The sequence below is a fragment of the Condylura cristata genome, unplaced genomic scaffold, assembly GCF_000260355.1.
Source record: "Condylura cristata isolate star-nosed mole 26May11 unplaced genomic scaffold, ConCri1.0 scaffold00010, whole genome shotgun sequence".
In the NCBI taxonomy this organism is placed as follows: Eukaryota; Metazoa; Chordata; class Mammalia; order Eulipotyphla; family Talpidae; genus Condylura; species Condylura cristata.
Genome location: NW_004567111.1, coordinates 18,745,571 through 18,765,308, shown reverse-complemented (window position 1 = coordinate 18,765,308; position 19,738 = coordinate 18,745,571). Strand labels below are relative to the sequence as shown.

The 19,738-nt window shown below is 32.2% G+C and overlaps 1 protein-coding gene across 5 annotated transcripts in view; it reads right to left on the bottom strand.

Annotated features, from left to right (window-relative positions):
* MYCBP2 (MYC binding protein 2, E3 ubiquitin protein ligase) overlaps nt 1-19,738 on the bottom strand; it is a 190,414-nt gene that overhangs the window by 55,108 nt on the left and 115,568 nt on the right. For all 5 annotated transcript variants that reach the window (XM_012723218.1, XM_012723216.1, XM_012723217.1 and 2 more), the window contains 7 exons: nt 18,242-18,357; nt 15,880-15,977; nt 15,026-15,142; nt 14,245-14,385; nt 6,432-6,506; nt 3,692-3,916; nt 2,731-2,863 (listed from right to left, as the gene is read on the bottom strand). In XM_012723218.1, coding sequence (XP_012578672.1) covers nt 2,731-2,863; nt 3,692-3,916; nt 6,432-6,506; nt 14,245-14,385; nt 15,026-15,142; nt 15,880-15,977; nt 18,242-18,357 — 905 coding nt within the window. The remainder of the gene's footprint in view (nt 1-2,730; nt 2,864-3,691; nt 3,917-6,431; nt 6,507-14,244; nt 14,386-15,025; nt 15,143-15,879; nt 15,978-18,241; nt 18,358-19,738) is intronic.

Genomic DNA, 19,738 nt, shown 5'->3' with positions numbered 1-19,738 from the left:
CACTTTTCTTAGGCAATACTCCTCACTGTGAAATACTTCTGCAATGGATTATTTCTTACAAAAAATACCGAGAACAGTAGTTGTATAGTGAACATTCTCACCTCTAGACTTAGAATGGTCTAGCAAGTGTAATCTCTTTTGACTACAGCAATAGCTGTATACTAGCTTTGTGTACAGATATCAGAAAGCAATATATTATACAAAGAAGCTTGTGTTTAATTTGCAACTATACTTCATATAAATAAATTTACCAATTCTCTTACTTCCATATTAAATACGGTTACATATTAATACCAATGTGCAAAATATTTGGGACCACATTGTCTACTAAATAATTTTTGAGCATTAACTTCTTATCATCTTTCTATACTATCACTGTTTTTAATGTTAACGTATTATAATTCACTTATGATCAAGTACATATATCAAGAGAGCAAAGTAAGAATTATTAAATGATTACAAAGAGGAATGTAAACTTCTCTTGCATCTCTTTTAGTCGTAAATAGATATCTCAGCAGAAAGGGAATCCTAATTTAATTTAAAATGTATTTTATCTAAAACTAGCCTTTTACCTTCTAAGTATATTAAAACTTCTAAGTATATTTTAATAGCTAACCTTATCATCTGCTAGCTTTATGTTATATGTGCAGTTAACTTTCATATTAAAATTCTAAAGTATGCACATTTGTTAAGTTAGAAAACTGTGGCACCTGGAGTTAGGTAACCTGGCTAAGATCACACAACTGATAAGAGTTTATACATTTGTACCTTGTCAGTCCACTTCTGAGTGCATTTTTATATATCATGCCACACTGCCAGTTAAATTAAACCAGGAAGGTCCTCTGAGTGTCACCTAAACCATTCTCACATTATTTAACTATATTTTATATAAAGTTGATCTCACATTAGGTATTCTGTTTTATTTAAATATTTCCATACACTGAAGATATTTAACAATTTATAATATGCAATAATATTATAACATGTAGTTAAGCATGCTAAAATGGAAAGGTGATTTTATAAAATACTTATATACACAAATGAAGCCTTTTTTCCCAAGACCTGACAACTGTTCTATATTTCAGACCATTACTTTATATCACATCATCTATGCCTAAGAAGTTTGTCTGTAAAGATAAGAAAGGAAAGAAGTAGCTTCTCAAATTATGTTCAGTGGACTACTGATATAGTGTGGTATAGTGCTGAGCACAGCATTTGAAATATGAATGAAGATTCTGGATGAAGTCCTATGTCTGCTATATATGGCTAATTGCATAACCAATAGACAAATCATTTTATATGTATGAGCTTTAGTTTCTTTACCTGAAGAAATGAATGTATCTCAAGTGTCTGTAGGAGGAAGGGACGTGTTTAATATAGAATATTTAACCTATCTAAATACGCTCTGTTATTCATGAAAGTCTTAAAATCATTTTATGTAGAGTAAAAACACTTGGACAAGAGTGTTTTCAGTTTATTCTCTTCTGGATTAAAGAAGTAATGTTTGTTTGTTTTATTCATTCATTCATTCTCTTCTGGAATAAAGAAACATCTTATCCTGCAAATTTTGTGATTGGTCAGAAAAGTCTATGTTTCTCACTTATCCACCCAATAAGATGTCCTAATGTTTTTGTGACTCAACTTGTATTTATAAAATTTAGTCAGCAAGTGGAATGCATCAAAACTGGTAGAAGTAGGAATACAAAAATTAAAAACCCTGTGCTTATTCACAAGGGTCTCACAATATGGGTATGAAGAAAAAAAACACTAACTCTAGGATAGTAACAGTTTGTTCTAGTGGTTCTTTAGGAACATTGAGGGAATTCTTAATTCTCTCAGAAGCAGTCAAAGTTTACCCTAACTGATGACATGGCCTAAACTTGAAAGAACAGACTTTTGTCAGCAGGAGAATGAAAAGAGGGAGGACACAAAAAGGAAAATCTTTCATTAAATAAGGTTAGTTTTGAAAGAGATAAAGTTTAAAGCAGGAATTCTTACAACAAAATTGGAAACCTCTCCGCCTGACCAAAACTACACATGTACTTAATGCTTATTTCTTTTTTTTTTTTAAAGATTTATTTATTCATACAGAACTGGGGTACAGGTCAGAGATGCGGATTCACCAAGGACAGAGTGGGGTGCAGAACAGACAGATCGACGAAGTACACTGCTGAGGGGAGCAGCGGGCAGTAAGGAGAGGTCTGCCACGCCATGTGGTCACCTCCGGGGCAGGCGGGGATTGACCTCATGCGGAAGTGGCTTAAGCTTAGTGCTGTGCTTTAACCCACTGCGCCACCAGGGAGGGCCTTAATGCTTATTTCTTAAGATAAAATTCAGTACAATAAAATTGCCTGGGAGAATAGTTGTGACTAACACTTTGAAAACTGAATTTATACTTAGTGGTAGAAAGGGTAAAATGTTCAGGCATTGGCTGACACAGAGGACTGAGTAATAGCAGTTTATATTAGTGAAATAACATGTTTTACAAAGATAGATTCATGATTTACATCCCTCCTTTTAAGTTTATTCATTTAAAAAAAAACTCATGTATTTCATGAATTTTAACAACTATAAGACTTTTTTTTTCAACTATAAGACTTTTAACCCTTAGTTTTGCTTTTACTTAAAAAAATATAAACACATAATAAAGTTCTTTAAGATAGAAGAAATATACGTTATGCTGCATTTCAAAACTTATTTGGAATAAATCACAAATTTAAGCCAACTTGCCATCTTCATGTCGGAGGTACTGGTTTCCGCCTCTGTCTCTAGCTAAGGACCATGCCTCTCCTTCATCACTCTCACAGAACTCTACCATGCTGTTCTTATCCAGCTGCACCCATGTACCTTCAGAATTGGTTACCTAGTATATAACAAAAAAGCATGATTGATTGGCTTGATTCTTTCAGGGCACTCAGGTTGAAAACCAGCAAAAAGTTTAAGTGTTTGAATAGTATAATCATTCCAATAAATTTCTACTATGAAATTAGTTTCTGAAATTAAGACCACAGCCTGAGGTAAGAGAAACATATAACAAATTCTGTATAACTGTTAAGACACATGGATAATCCTTAAGCACTTGTAATTGTTAATCAAAAACATGTGGTTCTTTAAATTTTTGTTGTCCCTAAAATGCTCTAACACAGCATATTCTCTACTACTGAATATGCTAGTCTCTATAAACCAAACTGAAAATGCCCCTGACACTGAGAAATAGCATGACACACTACATCTTCAAGCTCATTAGCTGAGGCAAATGCCACAGTTGACTAAAATGTAATTTTAGTTGCTCAGGACTTCAGTGAAGCACATGAATGGGAACAAAGAAATGAAACCCTTTATATTTATCACAAGTCCAAAACAAGTCATAGCAAGTAGTTTCAAGTATTATCAATTCACATAGCATAGCACATTTGTAATAATGAGAAAATATATGCGAATACCAAACACTTCAATACACAAGTCATTGTGTCAATATTAATTGTTTCACAAGGATAATTATCAGAATAATCTATTAGAAAAAAAAAAAGCACAGAAAAATTTTGTTAGTATATTCAATACAAATAAAGATTAAGAACATTAACATTTAAAAACCTGGGATGGAAATGGCAACCGTTGGAAGAAAGATGCTTTGATTGTATTATGTTAAAAATGAGTATCTTAGAAGTCATGAAGCTACAAGAATCCATACCTCTCCCACTGCTTTGACTTTGTTTCCCAGAACTAACATTCCAATTGGGATACCTCTAAGGTTAGGGCAGCTTCGGATGTTGTGACCGGAAGGTCCCGTCTTCACTACCTTGTACATGCCTGGCCCTCCTCGCAAGAACGGCATGTCTTGCTCTTGCATTGTTGCTTCCTGCGGGCAGCATGAGTTTATGTCTTTGAAAAAGTCATCAGTATTAGTTTTAGGTTCCTGAAAATTTGAATAGGAAAAAAAAATAAACAAAATACAATCTACTATCACATTCAAGATCCTCCTACTATTAGTTTACAGTAACTCTATAATACAATCAATTTAGAAAGAGAATACATATTGAAAGATAACTGAAGAATCAGTCAATACCACTATTAAATAATCTCTTGATTTTTCACTGCAAACAATACTGAAAGTTGAAAAGAAGCAAATATAGCAAAAGAAATTGAATTTCTAGGTTTTTTTAAATACAAGTAGTATTTCATTTTACTTTTAGCTTCCAAAGAAATAATTAACAGAAGTAACAAAAATAATTTACTGTGAACCATAAGTGAACAGTTTTTAATCATTATTATCTTTTTGTATGTTGTTGTACATGTTATATTAAATGTATTAATGTTGTATTACAAAGTGTATGTCTTCATTTCCTTTCACTTTTTGACTGTAATTATTTATAATCAGAAAATAGATGAGAAAATTCTAGCGACATCTATAAATAATGAGAAAATATGCATAAAATGTAGTTATAACTTAATACTTATTAGTTATCACTGAAATAAGAATTCTGAGATTTTAACAATTCACACTTTCTTAATATAGTACAAATAAAAATGACTCGCTAGATTTGCTTGGTCATTACTAAAAGTAAAATATTCATGCTATTAAGAGAAAAGGATAACAAGAGACTAACATTAATGATACATTTTTAAGGAATTGTAAAGCATTTGGATATGCTACTTCTAACATGAAAAGAAAAGAACAAAGCCTAAATTTTCTACTGATTAATTCTGTGATGGAATTGTCTCCCACATGAATGCTATGAAAAGCTGAAACAATCGTCTCATATTTGCAGTTCTGATCAACTAAAATTTAAGTTCCACACAAGTTCTTCCATTCTCATTATTTCTTAAAACATTTAAACTGTGCAGAAGTATAGTAATACAGACTTAAAACTGTTTTGAATTCAGAGTAAAAGATGACCATAATGGGACACATTCAAATATTCAGTTAAAATTAATATATTGATAATGTCATATAGAGAATAAACATGAAAAAAGTTCGTTAACAGATTATTATATAAGATAAAATAATACTGAGTAGTTCTACCCTATAAGTTGCCTTGTAATATGAGTTGGCTACATGTCCATTTAGTAAGAGAAAATTAAAAATACTGAGATTAGAAAAAAAAATACATGCAACTTTGCAGTCTCAATATATTTTGGTCAGGTAAAATTCTAAGCCCACCATTAAATTTCAAATAATATGTTATCTATTTCATTGTGCTAATGAATCATCATCAATTTTACTTATACAAATATAGATTGTGGACTAATTTTAATACATTTATTATATTCATCATACCATTTTACCCAACAATCCTTAGCTATTTATTGGCAATCTAATGGAAAGGAGAATTTTAAATAACTGAAGTACTGAGACTGGATTTATAGTTAAAACAAAGTTAAAATATGCATTTTACATATCCAGGCATGTATCACTGTAAAATCTTACATATATGCACAACTTCATGTATGCAAAGAAAGCAAAATGAAGGCACAGTAAGATAAGTCAAAACTTTAAATAGTGCTACTATCTCTACAGGTTTTCAGTAAACATTTAGGAGTGTCTAATTGTAAATAATCAATTTTAGTAAGCCTATCCCACTATTTCAAAGTTAAAAGAACAAGTCTCATTCTTATTTACAGTGGATTTTTTAAAAGGTTACATCATAGGGCATTAAGAAACAAAAACATACTAATAGATTAGTAAGATAATTTTTCTTGTATTTAATGATTGAGAATTTAATTAGAACAGTATTTCCAACTTTTGATTAGTAAGGGTACAATGAGAGATGTGTTGGAAAAAAAACAAAATTCCAAGTGATTCACTGAAAAGCAATTATGACAATTTCTATTAAAACTGTTCCTATTTATGAACAGTTACAGGTAAAAATGAAGTCTATACAATTTTTTAATACTAATTTGTATAATAAAAGAGCTGATAAACATAAAATCATAGAACTGTGCCTGTCATTCTTAAGCATCCTAAAATAAGTGTTTTATTCAAAACAGTAATTTAGGACCTCGACACCAATATATAAAATTGGGTAAACTGAAGTGTTTTTTTCTCCCTCCTTTCCTACCCCATTCTCAAAGGAACAATCAAATTTCACTAGGAAAGGCCAGGAAAATTGGGAGAGCCATAGGGCTAAGTAAGATTCTACCACCCATATATGCAAGTTCTGAAAAAGTCAGAATTGTTAGATAGGTTAGTCAGAAAATTAAATGCCGTAAATTTGCAGTCAACATGAAAGTTACCTTAAACTAACAATACATTATTTGACAGAAAAAGAGGGAAAAGAATTACAGGGAAAACTCAATTGTAGTACTTTGTATAAAACTTTATGGTAATTTTACTGATCTTAAGCACAGGCTTAAAAAGATACAATGTAAAATTTGCTTTACATGCTGAAAAAGCTGAATAATGCATGACTGGTTCCTTACAGGTAACTCACCTGGAGGAAAAAAGCTTTGGAAGTCCATGAAAATACGTCCAAGTCCCTGACTCCTTGGCTAGCATTAAAGATAGTCTGAGCAACAAAGTTTAAGAAAGAAAAATATCAACAAAGAAAGGGAACAGGATATCATCTACAGAAGATGAGTTTACAGTAACAACATTGTTCGGTACTGTAGCACAGCACTGAAATATCCATTTTACTAAAGGGAAACTGAAGCCACCTGAGTAAACCACATACCAATGAAATTCTGATAAATGCTTTTGTCAAAAGCTCTCCATGGATATAGTGTGTCATGCCATTTGCGAAATTTAATAGCCACACATAGTTATAAAATCTTAAGACATTTGATATAAGAAGGAAATGTAAAACTCTGTTAAATGATGACGTATTTGTTCAACTAAAGCCAGATTTGTTTTATGACAGAAAACAGTCTCCTGTTTTACAAAGAAAATGTGAATAACATGGATTGTATAGATAGAGCAACTATTATTTTGAATAATGGCATGTAGTATAATATAAACTGGGTAACACTTTTTAAAGAAAAAATCAAAAAGTAAAAAAATAATCATTTTTCAATTTTTCTTTCCTTTATCATTGGGGGAAAAAAGTATCTGGAAATGCTATTGAAAGCTTTTAGTAAGCCTGTTAAGAAAATGACACAGACAACTATAAAATCCAAACATTTTACTAGGCTTTGTCGATCATTTACTAGGCTTGTTTTACTAAAAACCAGCCTAGCTTTTCCCATCTCAAGGTTAAGGACATGCACAGAATATCTAGAATCTCTTTGTTAAAGTCTAAAATTATCATTAAAGAACCACCATTCACAACAAGATGGTTCCAGAAAACACAAGTTCATAAATGTTTCAGTGAAAGTTTAAATATGATATATACATTTTATTTAGATATGTCATAACTATTACTCTATAGTTATCTAATTTGGAATAAAAATCTTTCCATTGAGTAGCAGTTACTGAGTTTTACTGCTTATGTAAATACTGTGATTAAATGGTTATCTTGAACTAAAAATAAAAAAAAAAATCACATCAAAATGTTAATAAAAGCTGTCATCATCCAAGATTTCAACACAAAAAGCAAAGAATCCCCAACTAATTATAAGCCATTCTAAACAATTAATCTCTAGTTCTGTTTCCTTCATGTATAAATGTGTGTAGACAGATGTACATAATTAACACCCATACATGTACATATATACTGACTGAGAAATAAGACATACAAAGTCAAAAAAAAAAAAAAAGCTTCTAGTGTGCCTACAAATAAATATAAAACAAACCAAAAATATCTCTTTCCCCATTTAAGTAGAATGGAAAATATATCTCTTTAGATAAAGTGGAAACAAGTTGCAAAGCATTTTGAAATGCTATTTTTGTGGTGAAATGTTGTCCTTATCTGTTAATCTATATATGGTGCAGACCTTTCAACATAAATAATGATCCTGTGTTTTCTTTTTAGCATTTTTCTTTTTTATAGCATAAACTTTTCTAGTTTTAAAAACAATATGGAAAGTAATTCAGATGAAGTTAATGATAATGGAGTTATAAGGTAATCAACAATTTAATTGCTCTTTTATTTCCACGTGCCAATTTAGCAATCTCCGTGGCCTAACTATATGAATTAAGTACAATGATACAGTAGAGTGATGAAACTGCTAATTATAGTAATAAACTGCCAGCAATATAAATTCTGCACATGCTAATTATATGTGGATTCAAATTATATATTTCTTGCTTTTGTTCTGCAATTGTCTAAAATTCTTAGTATGGACTAAGTATGATACAATTATTTTCAAAATACAGTGTCCTAATAAAACTGCATTTATCAAATATCAAAAATGTACCAACTGGAAAACGGACATCAAAAATAAAATATTCTTTGGTAGCTTTTTCTCTCAATTTAGCCCGTCAGCCTAAAGACATAAACATGCATGAAAATATTAATTTCTCTGAAATTTCAATTTCTCACTATTAAAATACATAATTTATCTTTCATATACAATTTTGTAAATTAATGTATATGTATGTGTACACACATATATATCAATAGTAACTTAAATCATTTTATTTTCAAAGACTATTTTTATTTTATTTTTAGACTTATTTATTCATGCATACAGAACTGGGGAATAGGACAGAAGTGCAGAGGCAGTGAGAGGATTCACCAGAGACAGAGTGGGGAGCGGAACAGGCAGATCGACAAAGTACAGTGCTGAGGGGAGCAGGAGGTGAGACAGGAGAGGTCTGCTGCGCCATGTGGGTCACCTTAGGGGCCAGGGATCAAACTCTCAATGAAGCAGCTGTGGCTAGCTTGCAGTGCTGAGCTTTTACCCCGCTGAGCCACCAGGGATGCTTCAAAGACTATTTTTAAAGTATAAAAGTTCTGTCGAGGAAATTCAAAAATTGAAGCATATTGAAATGCAAGTCTAACTAAACATGTATGCACCATACAGCAACTCTAAAGCTGATAACCTTTCAAGGTCGTGAAGAGACCAAATTAGCAAATAAGCTTAAGAAAACATGGCCAAACATGCCAGATGCTTAGCAAAGAAAATGGTAATTCTGTGATTGTGTTAGATAAACAGAATTAAGAACTGTCATTTTTTTTAAAGCAAAAAAGATAAAAATATTTAGGAAAAATAAAAAAATTAGTTATTTTAATTCTTAATCTTCTGTTCAGGAAATTTAGACACCAAGTTAAAATATGAAATGAAGCTTTCAATAAAACCAGTGAAGGACAGCTCTTTTACTAGTGTTGTATTAAACGAATAGTTAATATTTAGTAAAACTAAGTAACAGGTTATACAGGCATATACACACAAATTTACTAATAAAACAAAGTTTAGAAATTTGGAGTAATATTAAAGTTATGGCTCTCGGGCGTCACTTGGATTCCTGGAAGGACAAAATGGGACGTAAAATACACATAACATTTCCTAATGTAACCAATTATCCTGGGATATGTCAATAACAAATGATATTTTACTTTCATCTCTTCTAAGTTTCAGAGCTCCCAAATTCAGAAAAATCAATATACTTCCTATATGTAACACAAATCAGCCTATGTGATTATGCAGTGGCTTGTATAAATGCATGCAGACATGCAGAGAACCAAGAGTCTTCTTTAAGAATTCATATGACACAAACATTATAAAGGTATCTTAAAATACTCCTCATGCATCATCTACTTTCCTTCATATAAGCCTTCTTTTCACTAATTGCTTCACAGTGTTGAAAAACCACTGAAAAAGTATCCAAAGAACTGGGTCTAATTTCAGATCACTGATCTCTCTATCCTAGAAGTAAACATTTTTTACAAAAAAAAAAAAAAAAAATTAAGCGCTATTCTAGGCAAACAAATGTATTTCATGTCCTTTGCATAATTGATTCCCTCATTTTTCATTCATGCATCTCTTGAGTATAAAACATTCTACTGTTTCCAAATACTTAGGCATTTAACTTAATATCAACATTCATCAGGTATACTTTCTTAAACTGATCCTCAACATATTATCATTGTCTTCATCCTCATTTAACTAGTAATGTTATGAATATAGTAATGTTATGAATATTATTATTTAATGTTGATAGTTAATGTCATTTTTATAAATACATGTACATTATCCTTTTATAACTATATCTTTGTCTATCAATTTAAGGTAGAAATGCTTAAAAGCATGGGCTCTGGAATCTCATCAGTTGGGATTCTAGAACCATTCTACTACTTTCTACTTGTGATACTGGAAGAATACCTTGTCATTGGAAAAGTAAAATATACTTATTGTAAGATCATACTGAGAACTAAATGAGAGATTAATGTAAAGAGCATCTATGTGTCAGGAATTATTTAAAGCAGCATGGTTACCAAAGGTGATGAAATAAAATTAAGTAGTCAATAAATCTTAAAAGCCTAGGATTGGCAAAATGTATAGCTATTCTTTAAAGAAAAAATATGAGTAAGACATTATCCATAAATGAGTCCTTATCCTTAAGGAACCTAAAAACAGGCTGACAGCAAGAAAAACAAAATAAACATGAGTAATTGGAGAAAAAAGAAAACCTTTCCTACTTTTAGAGGTAAAGCACTACCTGAGGAGTGATAGGGAAACCTAATTTCCCCAGTGCTTACATGTTTTCTATTCCCAGTTTTTTGATTCACTAACATCAACTATTGATCAGTTCCCAAATATAGCACAGGCATCTAATTATCTCTAGAAATTCCTTTAGTTTTCCAGGCAATCTTTCTTTAAGCTCTCCTTCAAATGTCTAACTGAAGCCATTCTATAGCTTATCACAAGCAACTTAATTATTTGAATACAGAATGTCTATCATGTTAAGAGTGTGTATCCCGAAAGAACTGTACTTGATTTATTTGAAGAGAATCTTCCACCTCTCTTCTCCACCCAACATCTATCTACTTTTCAATTTACTATCTGATACATAATAAAGACTCTGAATGAAAAATTAATAAATTAACTATATTACAGACATTTACAGAAAAGAAAACAAATTTTTGAGCCTGGCCAACTAGGAAAATATTAGAAAAATTAGAGAAAAAAAAAGTGTAAGCGAAAACACTGTAGGAAAATGAAGCAATACAAATAAAGCCATTAAACTATAAAATTATATGGTATGTTCCAAAGAGGGAAGAAGTTCTAAAAGAATCATGAGTGCCTCAAAAAAAGTGGACTGCATTTACCTATTTACCCATTCTTTCTCTTGATTTTAATAAGTCAAACATGAATGCTTAATGCTATTTAACCTCCACACTAGAGTACTACTATAAATATTCTAAAACAGTTAAAGAGTCACTTCTGAACTATGTTAGGATGCCACTATTAGTGATATGATGATGCTTAAATAGAACTATGGCATAGGAGGCCAAAATACAGCAGAAAGACATATCCGCAATGAAAATGAGGGCCCTACAATGTAAGTAAATAAATAAGACAGTGCAACAAAAATGATTTTAAAAAAATTTTTTTTTAAAGATTTATTAATTCATACAGAACTGGGGTACAGGCCAGAGATGTGGAGGATGATAGGATTCACCAGAGACAGAGTGGGGAGCAGAACAGGCAGATGATCAAAGTACACTGCTGAGGGGAGCAGCGGGTGGGCCAGGAGAGGTCTGCTGCACCATGTGGTCACCTCCGGGGGCAGGCGGGGATCGAACTCATGCGGAAGTGGCTTTAACTTCTCAATGCTGTGCTTTAACCCACTGCGCCACCAGGGAGGGCCGATTTTAAAATTTATTTTAAACATAATTACTTATGGTAACATTTCAAAAGTTTGTCAAATATTTAAAGAGTATCTGAAACCTCAGACTTCTTAATGATACCAGATACTGAGTTATTTACACTTTTTAACTATTTCAGTTAGGATTCAAGTAAGAGATAAACACTGACATGAATTCAACATTGTTTTAACCAGAGCAGATTGAAGATGTAGCTGTAAAAATGGTTTAAAGCATTTTTTGCATTCTTTTGCTTCTTTTAAATTTAGGGTATTGGCTATGATAGTTTTTAATTTTATTTCAAATCTTCCAGCTTTCACTTTTTAAAAGTGAGTAGGTTTTTACAATTATCAGCCCTATTTACAGCCAATTTATTCACACAGGGACTGAAGTAAAAAGTAATATAAAGTATTTTTTCAATAATACATATAGTAGGAGATACAAAGGAAGCTGTGTGTATGAATGTACATTGCATGTATGAATGTACGTGTGTATGTACATTCATGCATTCATTCGCTACTTAAGAGGGTGAGACGGAACCACTATTTTTCTCTTCCCTAGGTTTAGATCTATAGAGTAAGGTACTCATTAAAAACTTACTGAGAAAACCTTACCAGTGGTCTTACTGGTACCTTTGAAAACCAAGTAGTTTTGATCAGGTTTCTCTGTTTCTCAAATATTATTTGTGTATTTCTAAGCTCTTTAATTTGTTTCAATTTCAACTGTAGGCTTTCTTTCCTTCCATTTTATGGAATCATGGTATTCCACAACCTTTTCAAACTTTCTTCTTCTCTTTCTTCCTAAAAACGAGCTTCCTATCATAGTTTCCCTCTCCTCCTTTAAAGAAATACTATTTAAATAGAAAGTGGATTCTATTTTCTCCACCTTTTTTCAGTCTTTAGATTTCTTAACTGTACCTTTAACTTTTTTCCTTTCCTTGGCATCTTTATTCTGTAGTATCTCATTTATACCATACTGAAAAACCTCAGACTTCTTAATGATACCAGATACTGAGTTATTTATATTAAATAGAATCTTGGATGGTACTAAAAATACCAATATTTCAGCATAAAATTTAGAACTTAACACACAGTACTTCTTGGTCTCCCTTTTACCTCTGTTTATCTGTGTGAATCACCCTCCTCTTCCAAAAGCATCTCCTCAAATGAGCAAACACAGCAGTTAGGAAAAAAATTTTGGAGTGGAAGGAGGTAATAAAGATTAGCATAATGGAAAATAGTGCTTAATAGGAACTTAAGATGTACAAAAGGCTAAAATGATTAGAAATTTGAAACCTGAAAAATCACACAGAATTGAGGATAAATAGCTATAGTTATCTGATTTAGAAAACAATTATCATATCTTAGAAATATTTAGTGTAACAGAAAATTATTTCTCTCCCAGAGTAGGTAACTCTTTTTAGAAGAAAATCCTTTACATTTTTAACTGTAGAAATGTGAGGTAAAGTTAAAAAGTTACGGTTTATTTAAGATTTTATATCTTAATTAGAGATTTTCTAGTTAGTTTACACAAATTTTACCTAAGTAAACATCAATATTCTCAAAACTTTATCTTATATATATTAAGTAAAAAATACATAGATATTTTATCCCCTACATGTTTTCATAAAGCACAAAGAAAACAAAAAGAAATGCCATCTTGAAATATAAACAGAAGTATCATAATTTTCATCCTTACTTAACCTCCCCCCATTTGAAGAGTATTAGCCTACACTATAAGAAGAAAAACAAATAAACCCTGAGTAGTTTGATATCATAAGTTTTTATATATGGAAATTTAAGTAATTTGACTGTTTTAAACACTATTATTTTGTAAAATAAAATTTTTACCAGTATTGTTAGAAGTATCATAAAGAACACAAATTTATGTTGATGAAAACAAAGAAAAATCATACTTGCCTACTTAAATTACAAAAATAGATGCAGTTACTATCATAGTTCATGATATAGAGATCTTGTGAAAACTAATTCAAAATACTCTGCATTTAGCAGAGAGATTCAGGGAATTCTCTGATAATAGCTTCAATGAGAAAACCATAAATCTAAAATGTCATCTATTTGAACACAAATAGTGATAAAAGGCTATAAACAAAAGATTTAAAATTAAGACAAAACACAGAAAAAAAAATACAAAAAGCCAAGATAAATACATTTATAATAAATGTTTTTGAATAAGTATGTAAAATACTGAGCTAATAAATTTCTGGTTTAAAATCCACTCCAGAAAGTAGTATGACTATAAAAGTGGTTGCAGTGGTGGGGGAAATGGAACAACTCTCGTTCGCTACCTCTCTGAAAGAAATGCAGTAGACATTGTTTTAATTTACTGTTTCTTGCCCATACTGGATGGTAGTAAGTATTAAGGACCTTAACTTTGCCAAACTCTACATTCATTACAAGGAAAACCTTAACAATTAAAGCACTTATAGAATAAAAGTTATTTAGTTGTTTACCTCAGAACTGAAAAGCCTTAATTAAAGAAAGTCCTGTAATGAGGACAGAGTAAACCTGTAACACCTTTAAAACCACCTTTTACTTACGTCAACAGGGACCAGAAGGCTCTTGCCAAGATGCTGATTAAAAGAGAGGCACCAGGCTTCAGTGTAACCATTCATATTAGGAACATACTTCTTAATTGTCTCATCATTCAGCCTCAGCCACACACCGTCATCATTGTGGATCTATGGGAAATAAGCAACAGAAACAAGCCATACCCTCCTGTAATGTCTATGAGGTTAATCAGGGCAGCAGAAAACAGAGTAGGCAAATAATGTAGGAAAAAGAGGTTAAGCATATAGTTCCTGTAGACACAAAGCATAAGAGAACCTTCAGGGAAAAAAACATGAAGGGATGTCAAATTAGTAATTCACAGAGTGAGATTATCAAAACAATGTCACTCAAGAGTCAAAACATTTAAATATTATAATCAGATATTTTCCAAAAGAACTGTGTCTTCCTTTCCCTCAATTTGGATTCTAATAATCAGAAGTTTTGTAACTGTATTACAAAAAAAAACTTGCCTAAAAACAATAAACACATTTAGAAACATTTAAAAAAATTCAAGAAAAACTATACTGTTTTCAATGAGCATTTATACAAGTTATGAGTACTATATAGACTGAGTTACTTACTTGTTAAATATATAACTTCAGTCATTTTTTTTTAATTAATAAAATAAAATGTCTGAGATTGAATTCAGCAAATCAATTTTCCCACTATTTCCCAAACTACTTAAAACATAAAGCCAACTAACTTTACTGGGCACACAATGCAAACACTGTCCTTCTAAAATTTATTATCAAGCGTTTTCTTATAAATTACCTCATCAATAAAAGTGATAGTTCCATTGACTTTCACTATTCCTATCTGTTCGCTCTGAAGGGAAGGGTGACTTCGGATACGGAGCCCTGCACTGTCCTTGGCCACGAATTTTCGAACCTGAGAAAGGAAAGATAGAGATGGTGAGACAAGGAGGTCATGAAATAGAGATCTTGTAGGCAGTAAGATATAAAATTACATCATTTTGCCAACACTATAATTCTGAGAAAGTTTCCAAATTTATTTGTATTTGGCTTCCCTTGGTAAGCAACAATGGTTTATTTATAATAGAAATTTACAAGCATTAGAAAAAAATTAGGGAGTTACTAATTTAATATTTCAAAGTTTCTTCCTAAACTTTGAAGACATAATAAAATGGAAAAAGGATCATCTTTATTTTTACTTTTGGGGAGGAATGATCAAATTCTATTACTAACATTTCCTTTTAAAAAGTAATTTACCATAAATCTTATAGTTGCTCTTAGGATGTTAGGAAATTAGCTTTTCTTGTTAGAAGCTAGGAAATTAAGTTTTCTTGTAACAGTATAGAGCACTTTACACTTGAGAATTTGACACTCTTCATTTCCATAGGCTTTTTATTAACTGTCAATTTTCAAACAGAAAGAACATAAAACCAATAAATTGCTGCAGCATAATACAAAGAGGCCAAAAGTATACGCTCTACAATTTAGAAATGATCGGAATTACCACTAATTACTCTTCAAATTTATTTGGGGATATTTAGAATAAAATACTGAACCCAAGTGAATGGTAAGTAATTGATGGCTTCCTTGAAGCACCAGTAAAGAAAATTAACAGATATGTGATTGATACATGTTCTGACTTCCTAAGCTAACCTTATTTGGTTGAGGTTCAGTCTTTGGTTTGACAAGCTGAGTTCCTGGTGGTATCATCCCTTTTGGAGGGTCTTTTACTTTGACTTCTAGGCCAGCATCTGGGGAAAAAAAAAAAGGGAACTATAACATTTGAGAACAGCAGGGAGAGAGGGCCATTAACCTAATCTTATAATCTTATAAACATTCACAGGCTATTTTAAACAATTAAAACAAATAGCTGAATTCTTTCTTTTTAAGATGATTCCTATTTAATGTCCAAAAAGGAGAAATATTTTTTAAATGGTGCTGAGATTACAAACGGCAATCTCAGGAGTCCAAAGAAAAAAGGCAGGGCTCACATTCTTCTATTGGAACGTATCAAGGATAGTGAAAAAAAAAGAAAGAAAGAAACCTTTGCACGTATTCAATATAATCTCACAACATTAAAAAACCTCGTATTATCTATACCAACTATTTTTATGACTAACAGGCAGCACAATACGATGGTTAAAAGCTAGGGTTCTTATGTTAACTATCTTGTTTGTTCCTACACTTACTGTTAATCGTTTGACTCAATGAATGTTAACTTTTTCATCTATAAAATGGGAAGGAGAATAGGGCCTATTTCAATGAGGTGCTGTGGGAATGAAATGATTCAGGATGTGTACGGTTTGCACAAAACAGTCAAAGTACATTAAGTGCTAAGTAAATGCTGGCTGTGTACTATCATTATTGCAATGCTATCTAGTTATGAAAGTAGGAACAGAATGGATAATTTTAAGTAATACCACTGCTTTTCTTCAGTTCCTACCAACAAACAAATACAAAGTGGGTTTTTCCATTTCCTCCACCCCACTATTAATGAAGATAAAGCCACTCTTGAAAACTTGAAAACTACTGCTGTAATTTGAACCTCTTATTTTTATACATGAATGTTTATTAATAGTCCTATCTCTAATTTTGAGTATTTGAAAGCTACCATAATGAAAACTTTTTTAGTTTGTTTTCTTTTAATATTACAGAGAGGTAATATGAACCTCTTTTATGTCACACCAACTATAACCTACTTTATAGAACTTTGTTCTCATTTTATTTTATAATCACCAGTAAAGTGTTATCACTGTATAAAAATAATACTACCTAGAACAATGTTTTGCTTAGAACTAATAGTCTGCTAAACAGAGACTTTATTGGTTACTGAAATGAAGGAGAGCACAAAAATAGATGTGGATAAAATTCTTTGGATGATCTACTTAGTTGCATCAAGGTAAATTAACTCCTTACCTTTTTTGCAAAAACAAACAACGTAAAAGTTTCCCAAAGGATACTTTGGTAGAATAGTAAATTTGTATTACTTTTATTACAATGCCTCTCTCCCATATCCAAGGGTCTCATAATAAGAGTTTAAAAAGTAGGCAATTATTAACTTCAGACATTTTAGAATCCCTAATATGTAAAGATAAATTCAGTGGATGTCTAGGTGAGATTATAAACATTAAGCTGTCTATCTCTATCTGATCAGACCCTTTATCTTGAGCAGCATTAGGAAAGATAATGCTGTAAGTGACTCTGATAAATACCATACCTTTCTCATTCTACAGCTTTCCAAGTACATAGATAATTTTAAAACAAAGAAAAATATGCCCAAAGAAAAAGCAATCTATTTTTCTTAGTTAGCAGTGGGGGCATAAGAGTTCATTCATTCAACAGATTTTTTTTTTTTTAAGATTTTATTTATTTGTGCATACAGAACTGGGGTACAGGCCAGAGGCTCAGGGGCGGTGAGAGGCTTCATCAGAGACAGAGTGGGGAGCAGAACAGGCAGATGGAAGAAGCACACTGCTGAGGGGAGCAGCGGGTGGGTCAGGAGAGGTCTGCCGCGCCAGGTGGTCACCTCCGGGGCAGGCGGGAATCGAACTCATGCGGAAGTGGCTTTAGCTTCTCAGTGCTGTGCTTTAACTCGCTGCGCCACCAGGGAGGGCCCTCATTCAACAGAATTTTTAAGCAATCATTAATTCCCCAAGCCCTGAGCTAGATTGGGAGACAGAAGAATAAATAAAATGGTTTCTGCTTACACTCAGGAATGGAAGATAGGTATACTACAAGTGGGGAGAGACTAGGTAGGTATAGAGAAGTAGAGCAACATGAAGGAGATATGTCTGATAGTCACATTAGGAAGTGAAGGAATGGAATTACCAGGGATATTTTAAGACTTTATGAATGCATTGATCAAATATTCATTATAAAAGGAAAAAATGAAGACCCAAATTAGTTATGAAAGCTCTTCATATCTATTATACCGAGTAAACTACTACCAAAAAAAGATGACTGATTCTATTTTTTGTACTAAATAACTTATAACTCAAAACATATATGCACATACCTATTTCAATGCCATCAATAGTAACATGAATAGTGTAGAGTCCAATAGCTCCTGGAGTCCAATTTGCACAGTAAGTTCCATCATTATTGACACGAATGAGCATATTCTCACTGGGTCTGAAAGAAAGAAAATATATATTGGAAAATTTGCTTTTGGCTAAACTGTTGACATTATTGGAAAATACAGCAAACATGAACTGATTGCATTATGACAACAAAAAAAAAATGGTACTGTCCTGTCATAGAATGTTTTCCTATTTTCTAAAACGACTACATTTCATTATTTCCTCACCTCAAACTTTTGTCACCCCTCTTCCTCACTCTCAGGCTATGATTACCTCATTATTTTCTGTTCTCTTTTTAAGTCATGAGCATTTTGGCTATTCGAGGCCTTTTGTGGTTTCATATGAATCTCATCAATATTTGTTCTATTTCTTTGAAGAATGTCATTGAGACTTTTATTGGGATAGCATTAAATCTGTACATCGCTTTTGGTAGAATGGACATTTTGATGAGATTAATTCTCCTGATTCATGAACAGGGGATGTATTTCCATTTCTTGGAGTCTTGTTATATTTCTTTTAACAGTGTTTTGTAGTTTTCTTTGTATAGCTCTTTTACTTCTTTTGTTAGGCTGAGTCCCAGGTATTTGATTTTGTTTGTTTGTTTGTTTTAATTGAAAAGGGGATTTATTATTATTATTATTACCATTTCTTCTGATTGGTTGTTTGTGTATTGATTCTATATCCTGCTACCTTACTAAACTCATTGTTTTGATTATAGTTTTGAGGGTTTTCCATGTAAATTATCATATCATCTGCAAATAAAGACAGTTTTACTTCTTCTTTCCCTGTTTGTATTCCTTGTATATCTTTTTTCTGTCTTACTACTCTGGCTAGAACTTCCAATGTTATGTTGAAGAGCGGTGGTAACAGTGGACACCCTTGTCTTGTTTCTGATCTCAAAGGAAAGGCTTTCAGCTTTTCTCCATTGAGGGTAATATTGGCTGTGGGTTTGTCATATATGGTTTTTTTTTTTTTAAAGATTTATTTATTTGTGCATACAGAACTGGGGTATAGGCCAGAGGCTCAGGGGCGGTGAGAGGCTTCACCAGAGACAGAGTGGGAAGCTGAACAGGCAGATCTACGAAGTACACTGCTGAGGGGAGCAGCGGGCGGATCAGGAGAGGTCTGCCTCGCCATGTGGTCACCTCCGGGGCAGGCGGGAATCGAACTCATGCGGAAGCGGAAGCGGCTTTTTAGATTCTCAGTGCTGTGTTTTAACCCGTTGCGCCACCAGGGAGGGCCATATATGGCTTTTTATCATGTTGAGATTACCTCATTATTTTCTTCAACAAGAAAAAAAGGAGCAGCCAAATACATTCATAAAGTTGAAATCATATTAGTAAACCCTACCTTGTCTCCTGTTACAATGCAAGAAGTGCCCTGGGCCTTATTTAAAGCCAGATGTGAATCTCATTCCCTCAACACTTCTAAAC